At 42.2% G+C, this 13385-nt stretch overlaps 1 protein-coding gene across 1 annotated transcript; it reads right to left on the reverse strand.

Moving 5' to 3' along the window:
• Window positions 1–247: 247 nt before the first annotated feature.
• On the reverse strand, window positions 248–8722 carry LOC139054385 (uncharacterized). Its single transcript, XM_070531310.1, has 4 exons — window positions 8585–8722; window positions 4745–5090; window positions 2716–2960; window positions 248–879 (listed from the first exon to the last, which is right to left on the reverse strand). Exons 1-4 carry the CDS (start codon window positions 8646–8648, stop codon window positions 248–250), a joined length of 1287 nt encoding a protein of 428 aa, XP_070387411.1. The 5' UTR covers window positions 8649–8722.
• Between the last annotated feature and the right edge of the window lie 4663 nt (window positions 8723–13385).

Consider the following 13385-nt stretch of genomic DNA (forward strand, 5'->3'; position numbering starts at 1 on the left):
GCATAAATTATTCTATATTTCATGATTCAGTTCCAAAACTGTCATTAGGTGGTGTAAAAGTGTAATTGCGCTGCAACGGCGAACAACCGAGTGACTATTTTGGGTATTCATGTGTACTAGATCTAGCCCTTGGAGGCACAACGAGCACCACTCAGAGACATACATGGCTGCGGGATGTGCCGGATGGCTTACCGCAAGATGTTGACTTAAGAGAAGGCACATGGCCTGTAATCCCTCTTATGGTACCCTAGCCATAACAGGTAATAAGGGAGCGAATAGCGCTGTCATTATTTTCCCCGTATGCAGCACCAAAACCTCTAAACGTTGCTCTGCGGCTCATTTCAAACACCATAAATAAAAGAATGACCACGTACTCTGCAATGTCCAGGGACAACTCCACGGCAGGAATGTGGACGTCTAACTTTGCAGTTCTGGTGCGGGAACGTTCGCCGACCACAGCCACAGCACTGACCAAGAGATCTTCAAATCCCAAATCCATACGAACTGCCAGGCCACATTCGCCGACAACAAGCGCGCAGTCACCGCTCCTGTAGACGCTTGATAAGCCCGTTAGGTTGCCTTCGTGAACGGCGACACGTCCAAAAGAAAAATCGAGCTCTCGGACATCTTGAGGGAGCGACACCGGGTCGAAACCTCTGGAAAGGACCAAGGTACGGAGACAGCTGTCGAAAACTCCACGTTCGCGCTCCACTTCTGTGCTGCGAGGCTCCCTTTGTCTCTCTGGCAGCGGCCTCCTTGGAGTGACACCTTCATCGTTGCCGCCACCACGTGAACTACCAGGCTTCTGGCCACGTATCAAGGCGAGGTAACTGGCGGCACTGCCGAGAGCATTGGTCCAGGTGCGGCTAAGCACCGATTCTGCGACATGCCGTAATGCACAGCTGAGTGATACCCAAGCCACTTCTGTTTCTTCAAAATATCTGGCAAATAAAAGAAGGCTACCCGAACCTCAAACATGCCAATCGCTTATGAAAAGAATAACTCATCTTATTGTGAGCACGCGCGCACAAATTTTTTGCGTAAGCTGTTACTGTATTTTACACATTGCTTCCGCCAGAGTTAGGAATCGTATATAGACGTGGTAAGCTCCACAATATGCTATATATTGCAGTGAACGTACCGATTACACTGTGAGCGATAAGATAAAGGCACCGCAGTGCCGGGGCAGCCTGCATTACATAAGCCGAAATTCGTTGATAATCTATCTCGTGTCGGAAGGAGATAGATAGGTGCCGGAGGGCCTGGTACATTGTGTTTTAATTTTCTCCGCTGCTTCCTGATGTTCAATGAAGGGCAAATGGAAGTGTCTAGATGCGCATCGAATAATATTTATTGGTGCTGTGCGGTTGCTTGGGGTGGTGTTTCAAATATTAACTGCGCTACAGACGCCTTCAGTAATGTCCGCGCAATATCGTTACTGAGAAACAAAAATGAAGCAAAAGTGGCTAAGCGTATAGGAATCTGATGCAATAGTTTAAACCACCACAAACATTTTCGATGTGCCAGCATAAGTAATTACGAGTTAGTAATTACTACGAGGTTTGCGCAGAGATAGTACGTAACACATGAGGACGTAGAACTTATGACGAGCTTTGTCAATCCTGCGTTACTAATTACGAGTTTTGACCAAAAGTGATTCTCAGTTTTTCTCACCTTGAGCAGAGGCTGTGTAGAAGTGGACGCAAAGGGAATCATGCAAAAAAAAAAAACGCGCAGCACTGCGCAAGATATCAGCGTCTTTATTAGCGCTTCGAACGGTAATGCTGTAAGTATTGTTTCAATTTCTCTAAAGGGTCACATTTATTTAAAAGCAACTTTTCTACTTTCTGCTTTCTTTATGCCTGCGCAGAGTGAAATAAGGTAAGCGAAAAGACACACAAACGTAAACTATATTGTTGCAAAGACAACCTACTAATAAAATGAGAAGTAGAAAAGTGTCACTAACAGGAAGAAAAACCGAAGAAAAAAAACATGCACCATCTTGATGATACGGTGCTATCTGCATTATTCTTCCTTCGATTTCAATTTTTTTTTGCAAGATTACTTCTTCATGCACGGTTACATTTTATGACATTTGGCCATAGTGTACAAAAAGAAAGCTACATCAGTATCTGTAGCATTTCTTTATCTATATTTTTGCAATATCGCATTGCGCACCTTGTAAAGCTCATTATGGAGGAAAAATTATCCCTTAGTTTGAAAATACACACACATTTCAAAGAGATATAATCAAGGCAAGAAGCTGGCTGGCAACTCGCTATACAGAATCTTTAGCTCGTGTGCAGTCGTTGGAAGACTCCTCGTTGTGTTGTCTTTTTGCTGCGGCCAACCTTTACCAGTGAGTTATTTTTGAATTATTGATTTGACGGTCAATAATATGTTCATGGTGTGCTTTATTGGTTTTTAGTTTTGTAAGATACACGCTTTGACCTGTCTAACTGATCTAAAATATTACTTTTTAGCATTCTTCGCTGCGGCGACATAACGTTCGCGTAATACACGCTATATACGTACCGGCACACAAGTAAAAGGATACGCCTGAGCCATTAGCAGCTTGGTAGCACGGTTCAAAGAAAAGAGACAAAACTTCGCAGACAGGAGACATTTTTGTTGCGTGCACTAAGGCGCGTAAATGGTAATACAATATCGTGGTTTATATGTATAATCACTGCCCATTTGAAAGAATCGCCCTACCCTCGGCAAAGATGTCTTCGTCCTCGTTGCTTGCAGTGTAGACCCTGACGGCTTTGAAGGCCTCAACAGCAAAGTTCCGTAGTTCCCGAGCAAGGAGCTGAGCAACTTTTGCTTCCACGTACGGCCGAAGATAGTCGATGACATAGTCGGAGATGAATCCGCTGAAGCTTGCATTGTTCAAAAGCAGTCGTATCCTGGACATCCGCATGCCGTAGACCTCAATACGAAGGTGGTTCGGTGAAGGCCTGGAAAAGTACGCTGTACACAGTTTTTGCGGTCTTTTTTTTTGACAATATGCAGTCTGAAGTAGTGAAAAATGTAACGTTCCATTTTTTTTACTTATAAACACTAATAGGCAAAATTTGAATAAAAAACACTATTCACTCGCTAAAGTCAGGTAAAAATATTTGGGGGTTGACAAATGACAAAGCAGCCGTGTGATTATGTGCATGAATACTTTTTGTTTCGTAGACTTTCTGAAACAAAATATCGATGTTTTCATATCTGTGTGTCATGTTAGTCAACAGAGCTGGAGGACGTGTAGATATTTATATCTATTATTATGATGAAATTAGGTACAACTTTTTTGTTTTCCTAAAGTGGCCCAGATGAGCCGACTCAGATCGGGTAACACAGCAATAATAATGCGATTAACATTCTTTGGAAATTCCAAGCACTTATAGAGCATTATCTAATGGCACAGGCCATTTTCCTGCTCCATTTCTCTAGAAACTTGTGTCAATGGGTATCCACGGCTAAGGGCAATGAGCTACTGTGCTGAGCAAACCCTGTCAGAAGCCAACCATCGGACCAACTCGTGTCATTCGGTATGCACCCAGAGTATGTGCTCCTCTTCAATAAAGATTTTTGACGCGTCTAAGGGTATGTGCCACTGAGTATGTGCGGCTGTTCAGTGAGCCTATAGAACACCAGTTTCGGTATCTGAATATGTGCTGCTCATCAGTGAACCTCTCTGATGCCAGCTTGGGTCTCTGGTGCTGGACGGAACGAAACCCAAGTTCTTCGTATTCAGCCGAACTTGTCTGCTTATATATTCCAACGTGTGCCCCACACGGAGTTCTAGGCGGCGCCACCAGATGGCGCAGTGTGTCGAGAGAAAAGCGCGAGAGAGAAGGCCGACGGCACACACGAATGTTTCACGATGGGTCTCTGCGTCAGCCCTACAGTGCATCGCTACAATGTTTCAATTCTAATCGTATTATTGTCGGCATTGGTGGTAAGTTAGGTTCTTCTGGGAATTTTTTATAGGGATACACATACCGCGTGCCAAGCCTAATTGAAATAACTTTATGATGGTGGTGCAAACACACATTGTTGCCGGCCTGTGCAAATATGATGCACAATCTATTTTAGCCAAGATTTTTGTATTTAGTTTTAGCTAAGGTTGAATTAGCCTTAAATGAATTTTGAGCACCAGACACAAACTACGGGTATAAGAATCTGGCGGGGCTTCTTAACAGAGAAAACATAAACAGGTATATATATTCAGAGGAAGCATTAGAATACGCTTGCCTGTGGTGCCACCTTGAGAGTTTGCGCAGATGCATCGGTGCTTCGGTGCATGCAAGAAAGGCCCCCAGGGGAGACAGCATCTGATTTTACGGTCTTACTGCTCGCAAAATTGGTAAAACACTAGCATGTAGTATCTGTCATTCGATCACACGAGGATAGGGTAATGTTTAGGTGAAGTCAGCACCTTCTTTGTCATCGCTACTATCATACTAAGTTTTCATTACGTTCTGTCATTTTCGTTCGTCATGCTCTGTCAACCGGTAATGCAGCGAAGTTAGAATGAGTGCTCACCTGATTGATTTTGGCAATGGCGATGCACCAAAAAACGCAAATTCAATGTTTCGGGCTAATAATATCTGTACATTTGGTCATATTCGGCCTCTAAAATAAAGTATCACTTTTTACCCATACTCAAATATGCACCATTACTACTCATGTGTAATTCAGTTTTTGTATCCCGTTTTTGAGCAGATTGAGCATAGGAAGAGCAACTCACTCTTCGGCGCTGAGTGACGTACGAAACGTCGCCATATGCGCAGCTACTCCGAAACTATGTTGCAGAAAGGATGAGTTGAAGCCTGCGACGTAAGAAACTTCCACGGGTCCACCTGCAATGTGCAGATTTAGCCTAGATCCATCGTTATCAGCACTGACATAGCTGTGGCCACTCCTCCTGACAGTATTAAGTCCCCGAAGTAAGCCATTGGAGAAGCCTACGCTAAAACCATATTCGTCTGGAGCACTATTCACGAAGTCTGGAAGCGAGACTTCAAGAAATCGGTTCGATAGCAGCACTTTTCTGAGGCCCTTGTCTATGAGCGAATCTTGTGGCGTGCAGGATCCTGAAAGAAAAAAAAATATATATGAAAGCCTGAAAGAAATGAGCCGTGAAAAGCAGCACTAATGCTTGAGTGAATAGAAACAGACAAGCACACATACTTAAGCGCCTGCTGATGAGAGTTTTGCGTGTTTGGTATTTACTGCAAAAACTGCCATTCCTGTCACATATATATATATATATATATATATATAGATAGATAGATAGATAGATAGATAGATAGATAGATAGATAGATAGATAGATAGATAGATAGATAGATAGATAGATAGATAGATAGATAGATAGATAGATAGACAGACAGACATTGTGGGTGTTTGGAAAAACCCAAAAAACTTTTTAAATTTCGAAGGTCCAATAATCAGGTGCGTTCCCCAGAACTGCACTAAGCAGAGTTGTAGAACAATCCCGAAGAAACGGGCTGTCTTGAAGTAGAATCACCTAACTGATCAATTACTATTTGTATCAGTACTAATTGCATGGAAACATTTTGACATATGTGCCCCTGTGGCACAAGTAATCCCAACAATTAGGGCGGATTATCGCATCTTCTGAGAACCTGAGAATTGCAAACGTCGTTTTCTGGAACACACTGCATAACAACAGCGCTTCTTACCAAGTAGCATATTCGTTTTTTAGTGGTCACTATCCATAGGAAGCGGTAACAACACTAAGAACGGCATGGAGCACTTGTTATTCAATATTTACTATATAAACGTATGCATTTCATTCAGTGAATTCTGTAAGAGAAACTGCAGCCTATAAAACCATACACTGATATGTGCATACCGCTATGACAGTTTAATCGCTCATAGACTGGTCGATAAAATCGAGAAATATTACATTGTCGACATGAGCATCAACCTCTGGGCGTAGTAGTTCGAATGAACGAAATTATCTGATTGCTTTATTGCTGCCTAGCTACAATATGTACAAGAACGTTTCATATGTATGCCAATTTAAAAACAAGATACAAAGTACAGCGGAGCTGCATAACGAAGTGTTTAGATCCTTCGGAACTACCATGTAGGGCCTGTTTCATTGCACATAGTCTGACTCGAACACTTCAGGGATTCTAACAGTGTCAGGGCTCGATTCTGTCTGGCTGTTTATAGCTCCCGCGTAGGTTTCGTTGCAGCACCAACACCTCAGCATTAAGCGTAGTATGCAGCCCTCACAGCTACGGCTGATCTCTAACATACATCTGCTATAACGCGACGTGAAAAAAATATATTTTATTATTGGTTAAAACAAACTCCGCACATATGTTATTCTCTATCCAAATGGGGCATAGGAAAAATAACTTTTATTTTGCAATGATTGATGATTACCTTTCGACAGAAATTAGGTGCAGTGACAAACGTTGCGTCGCAATTGCTTTTGAGTTCAGTAACGGCGTTGCACACCAGCCTTCGCTGTCATACGAAAACCGCTGCACAACTACTCAGCACCACTTCACTGTAAAATAAAAGCTTTACTTTGTATGTGAGATGGCAATTGATCTATTGAAAGTGCAGGGCACCCCGCAATTATGCAACTCCGTAATACCTTTACCGATGCGCCGGTGCATTAGATATAGGATGCGTCTCATTTCGTTTTTAGAAAGCCTTTCCTGCAGCAGAGCTATCGAACCTGTTTAGGCACACCATCTTTGTTAATGAAGAAATGTTATACTTATTACAGCGATGCTCTATATGGGTAGGATCGCGGGATTTTTCGTGGCCTAACTCCAAAGAAAACAACTATCATCAATTCATCCTACCCCCTAATTCTATGGCTAATACCACCGTAAGGCAGAGGCTACAATCACTCAGTAAAGATATGTGAAGAGTGCATACATTCTTCGCACATAACATAAATAACAGGATACGTTTCAATAAAGAACAAGCTCAAAACAAGCATCCGAACCAATAAATGATGATAAGGCACTCCTGAGCGTACATGCAATGCGAAGCACGTAGCGCTCACCGAATAGGCTTCCCGGTAGAGATTACTGTTGAGCAAGCTACCTCGGTGACGGCAGCTTGGCTGTAGAATGCGAAACAGGGAGTTATGTGTCGACACTATCGCACGCAGGAGGAGAACACACCTAGCAAGTGGTTTGTGTTGTGACAGTGCTATGGGAAAGCAACGTGCGTGTAGTGATGAATTTCTATTCCTTCTGGTCCACTCCTTGTAGATGGATGAAGTAGCAGCTGAAGCCATGTCGCAGGCAGCTGAAGCGCCTCAGGCTGATAATTAAGTAAAGTGTGTCTGAATGTCTCCGCGTGAATAATTTCAACCAGCGTCGCAACGTGTAATCGTTCTAGTTGTCGCTTACAGCTTTGCTGTCCAACCGCCTTCAAAGCGTGGATTGCAGACCCCTTCTAATTAATTATTTCTTAATTTTCTTGTATATTTATTTGTTTATTGATTTATGAATATATACAGTTTCTTCATTTTTATATGCTTATTTATATCTTTATTGCTGACAAATATGCTCCCTGCTGGATCCATTGGAATATTAGCGGTCTTCATATGCGTTAAAGCGAAGGATATTGATTCTTGGAAACTGCACAGTCAAGCATGGGAAGAAAAAGGCAGCTGTAGATCCCCGCTCGACTACGTTTGCCGCCTTACTCTCGTAAATCCTTAACTTACTGTCTTATTCATTTTATTACGAAGAAGCCTGACCTAATGCATAAAATTATCTCCGGCAAGCGTCGCATAACTGCCTTCCCGTACGCACCACGAAATGACGTTCCGGCATCAAGCCTCGCTGGCGACTCTTTTGCAGTATTAAATTTCGTCGAGGACGGTAAATTAGGATATAAATGTCAGTGTGCGCGTCAGACGTTAGAGTCATGCGAAAGGAGTGTGGTAGGCCGACTGAAGCTTCTGTAATATTAGGGCAAAAGATTACTTTCGTAGTTTGCTGCCCTAACGTCTTTCGTAGGAATGGTTACCCTACGCGAATGTACACATGAAATGCTTCTAAAAAATTGCACAGGCTGCGAATGTGTCGCTCATATAATTCGCAATTCAAGAAAAGAAAAGAAAAGGCAACGGGCACGGAACAATGGCTTCAATGTTTCTAGCTACGCTTCGAAACAGAACCCAGGGCTAGATCCTGTAAACAGTGCAAGATAGACTACCACACAAAGTATCTTGTATACGTTGGCAGTATGGTTTAATATATCTGGCTAATACGCCGTCGCTTTTGAGTGTGGGAAAAGCGGCTGCTAACTAAAGTATATGCTGCGCGAACACGCATACATCTTGAAGAATAACTGGGACGTCGGCTTACTACGCGCTGAAAAGCCTGTGCCGGTGACCCCATGTTCCACGGCTGTACGCTAATCACAAGAAGCATGCACCAGTTGACGCTTAGGACTATAGGCAAGGGAGCTCATGCTATAACGCTATATGAAGGAGATGGACAAAGTTAGCCTAAAAAATATCTATGTAACACTGGAAACAAGTAATGACGTCCCGATAAATATGGATGCGTATCACTTACCACTACTTGCTACTGGTGAATGAAGGCAACAGGACAATAGCATAATAGTAACCATTTTCGTCATATTTATCTCTTACAATCGAGGATTCTGAGTGTGCAGAGTCTGCTCGCGGGGCCACATGAACTACGTGCTCTGAGGAAGACGAAGGAAATGTCGAGAGAATCGCGGTCAGCTATCTCGTCCTAGCATCACTGCGATAGCGTGGATGAAGCGGACGCTCTCGTATTTCCATGTTTTTCCAGACTACGTTCGGGCGGTGTAGCGTGACGTACTTGCGACTTTCGAAGCTTGTGGTAATTCATAGAAGCTAGGAATATTCTGCAAAAATGAAAGCAGGAGAATTTGTTGCGGTGTCCCTGTGGTGTTTAAACTGCGTATATGTGTGCACTTCTAAAGCCTCACGTGAAATATATCGGTAAGTACAAGTTGTTGTTTCGCAGGCTCTGCAATCAGACGCAGTTGCAGATAAAGTATACAAGGTACATAAAGTATTGATAAACTTGACTGCGCCAGGATTTTTGCTACGGCAAACCGACAATTGCCATTCGCAGAAATTGTAGCCAGACAGTAAGGGGATCAAACGCCACCCAGGCGCACTTGTTGTTTTTCTTAAACGATGCACAGAGTTCAAGTACTTCCGTATAGATAACAGCACTTGTGTCTAACTTGGTTGCTTGAGTAATTCAATTCAATGACGCTAGTGCTATAAACACGCATGGAACTTATAGATGCCTGCTCAGCCACATCTTCATTAGAAGAGTCATAGCAAAAACATTAAGAAAATTAGATACGCTATGTCTTTTTCAACATGACATTGCTGTGTACCTACTATGTTATATATCACATTCCGTGTCCTAGAGTATCAGAATAATCTGTTGAGGAATACGCTTGTTGACATCTTTCTTTCTTTATGTACGCAGGCGTAGTACTTCTCTAGGAAAAATATTTGAAAGCTAAAAATTGCTTTCGAAAATGAAGAACTGCTGCAAACATTGTTGCAATTTTTTATAGTTGATAACTATGATTACTTTATTAAAGGTTAATTACTAATACATATTCTAATCTCGCTTAAAACAGAGGAACAAAATGAAGAATCTTTCATTTATTATGTGAACCGTGCTCTTTTTTCCCAATAACGGTGATGAACTTTCGATAGCAAAAGTTTTACGAAATTTTGAAAATGTATCAATCTGCTGAAATGGTGCGTGTAACACTGTAATTCATATCTACAAAACATAGTTCTTCGTAAAATTGTATTTGTAGAATATTACTTCTGAATAATAATATCCGTTTTCTTAGACTATTCTCAAGTGCTGCGCTGCTTATTTCGCGTTGTATTTGTTTTTTATTTATGAATACCCAAAAACTCGCAAACATCATTTCAGGCTACTCTAAGCAAATATGGATTTTAAAAATCATTTGCGCTTTCTACTGCCTCCTATTGGAGTTCAGAAGCAAGTAAACGCTTTATGAAGGGCTACCTTTCTTCGCAACAAGAGGGTTCTCCAAAAAAAGAAGCCATAACAACAAAAATTTGAGCATAACCTATCTTTCGACAACTCTCAGTGGAGCGTAGAACACAGCAGATGGAAAACCCTGAGGTTTGCTTTCGAGGGGGAAGTAAGTTGCGCTTCTTTAGTATTTAGTATTCTTTAGTTCTTTAGTGCTCTCGGTAGACGTCATTGGGAGAGCTTTAATTCATATAAAATATACGGCGTTTTGAACAAAAGACGCCTAATCTGATTGCGACAAAATGTGGCATGTGCCGTAACAAAACGGGATTAAGGTAATAAATACAAATACCATATTTAAACCTGAAAAGAAACAACACCACTGCTGAACTTTGTAACGAGCATTGCAGGCTGTTATGGTGTACAGTCTATTCTGGTGCGCACAAACGCGTCCCGATTAAGTATGTTTTGCACACAGTCTAATGCGTTGATTCCACATGCTAACACATTGGTATTACGGGCTAGATCTGCCTCTGCCCAAATTAGGTCGTCATCAGCAGCTACTGTACTGAAGTTCAGTTCATTGTTGTAAGGTTGAATTCCACGGCGCCTCTCACCTGCGTTGTTATTAAATTAAATTTAGTCATTCGAGCTAGCTTGCTTATAGTCGCAACTATCTGTCTGGAGGCTGTCAATGACTCAGGGTTATTCGCAGCCGTCTATACCAAGTGGTATGGCTCTCTTTTCATGCACAATCCCAGTTGTGCACGCCACAGTGTAGAAGAAACACTCGATGTCGACTGCACTGCTACCTTCAAGTCAGTGTGGCGTGGACAACACAAACAACTGGTATTCCAGATTAGACAACTAATCCATACCTTGACTGATAAACGCAAGGCGAGGCGACGAGGGCGCTGTTGTAGCTTTTAAGGACATGAGACTTCGATATGCAGCTGATGATGATGATGTGTGGTGTTTTGTGGCGCAAGGGCCAGGTTTAGCCAAAGAGCGCCAGATATGCAGCTGTAGCCTCAGCTGATCTTCATAGTGCTGCAGTGACTGTTCGTCACTTCGGCGTCCCCGCTGTGGGGGTCATTGCACCTGCAAAAGACCCAATGGTGAAACAAGAAATAAAATAGATTTCAAGATTTTTGTTGGTACAAGTATAGTGAAAGGTGTTGAAGTGTCAGGTAAAGTGCAGTGATAATAGGTTGGTGAGGTCTAGGATTCACCTAAACTATAAAAGAAGGAGGAAAAGTGGTCAGGAAGAAACCCTAACGCAGTTAGGGTAAAAGCAGGCCAATTGAGGCTTCTACTTGCAAACAAGTATGCAGCTTCGGAATAGAGAGATGAAGACGACATAGATAATAAGAATGAAACAGTAACTTGGCTGGCTTCAAAGGCAGCAATTGAAGTGGGAGGTAAGGCACCAAGGCAACCAGCAGTCAAGATTTCCCAAGTAAAGAAAGACTTAATAAAGAAACGACAAAGAATGAAAATGTCCGACTCAAAAGATAACATAGAATTCGTGGAACTGTCAAGCCTGATTAATAAGGAAGGAGAAAATAAGGAATATTGGAAAGCATATATTGAGAAAAATTGAGGAAATCGTAAAACAGTGCACGCAGCATGAAATCAGTGAGAAGCAAGCTTAGCATAGGAGAAACCAAGATGCATGTACTCAAAAGTGAGCAGGGTGATATCAGCAATCTCGAAGGTGTAGTAAACGTAGCGGAAGAACTCTGTATTGACCTGTACAGAACCTAGAGGAGCCACAATACCTCCACTCGAAGCAGTAATGAACAGGTTCCAGAGACTCCTTCTTTAACTAGCAATGAGGTAAGGAAGCCCTTACAAGACATGAAATTGAGAAACGCCGCAGGAGAACATAGAATAACAGTCAGTTTAATCAAAGATGGAAGAAACCTAATGCTTGAAGAACTGCCCGCTCTCTATATGAAGTGTCTGTCGACTGCAAGAGTCCCAGAGAACTGCAAGACTGCAAACATTGTACAAATACACAAAAAGGGATACGTTAAGTACTTGAAAAATTATAGGCCCATTAGCTTACTCCCATTATTCTGTAACATATAAACTAATACCATTACCAATAGACTAAGGGAAACACTGGAATTTAGTCAACAAAGGCAACAGGCTGACTTCAGTAAGGGATACTCTACAATGGATCACATACATGTCGTCAATCAGGTAATCGAGAAATCCGCAGAGTCTCTCTATATGGCTTTCACAGATAACGAAAAAGGATTTTATTCAGCTGAGATACCAAAAGTCATAGGGGCATCGCGTAATCAAGGAGTACAAGCAACTTACGCAAATATCTTCGAAAATAACTTCACGGATTCTGCAGCCACCTTAATTCTACACATGAAAAGTAGGGAGGGATATCTATAAAGACCGATGTCAGACAAGGAGACACAATATCTCCAATGCTATTCACTGGGGGCTTGGAAGAAGTATACAAGCTATTTAATTGGGTTTGCTTGGGAGTGAAGATTGATGGCGAATATTTCAGCAACCTTCGGTTTGCAAATAGCCTTGTCCGGTTCAGCTATACTGGAGACAAGTTACAACAACTGAGTGAGGACCTTAACAAAGAGAGTACAAGAGTGGGGCTGGATAATATTATGCAGATGACAAAAGCAATGATCCATAGCCGTGCAAGAAAATAAGATTTCAGGATTGCCAGACAGCCTCTAGATCATGTGAAGGAGTACGTTTACCTAGCTCAATAACTCACAGGGAATCCTTATCATGGGGAGGATATTCACAGAAGAATAAATATCGGTTGGAGTACATGTCACTGATATTGTCAGATCCTGACTGGAAGCTTACCATTATCATTGAGAAAGTAGGTTTACAGTGCGTGCATTTTACTGGTGCTGAACTATGGGGCAGAAACTTGGAGTCTGACAAAGAAGCTTAAGAACACGTTAAGGACAGCGCATAGAGCGATGGAATGAAGAATGCTAGGCATAATATTAAGAGACAGAAAGAGATATGTTTGCATCAGAGCACAGACGGGTATAGGCGAAGTAAGAAGTCGATGCCAAACGATCGATCGATTGGTTCGTTGAAATTCACCCCCACCGTCGGCGTCCGAGACGCACCGTCAGAGACGGTCTGCACAGGTGGCTCAATGGGTGACTTAGGTTCGAAAGGACAAAGCCGCTGCAGTAGCGAACGAACAACAACTTGTATTTACAGATATAATTACAAAGTTCGGTTACAAGATTGCATAGTTTCAACAGTACATAGGTTACAAAGAGCTACACTGGTTTGGACCACATAGGGCGACCCTATTTCGGCAGAGCCGATGGTGCTTAGCACC

This window comes from Dermacentor albipictus, chromosome 1, assembly GCF_038994185.2.
Source record: "Dermacentor albipictus isolate Rhodes 1998 colony chromosome 1, USDA_Dalb.pri_finalv2, whole genome shotgun sequence".
Taxonomy (NCBI): Eukaryota; Metazoa; Arthropoda; class Arachnida; order Ixodida; family Ixodidae; genus Dermacentor; species Dermacentor albipictus.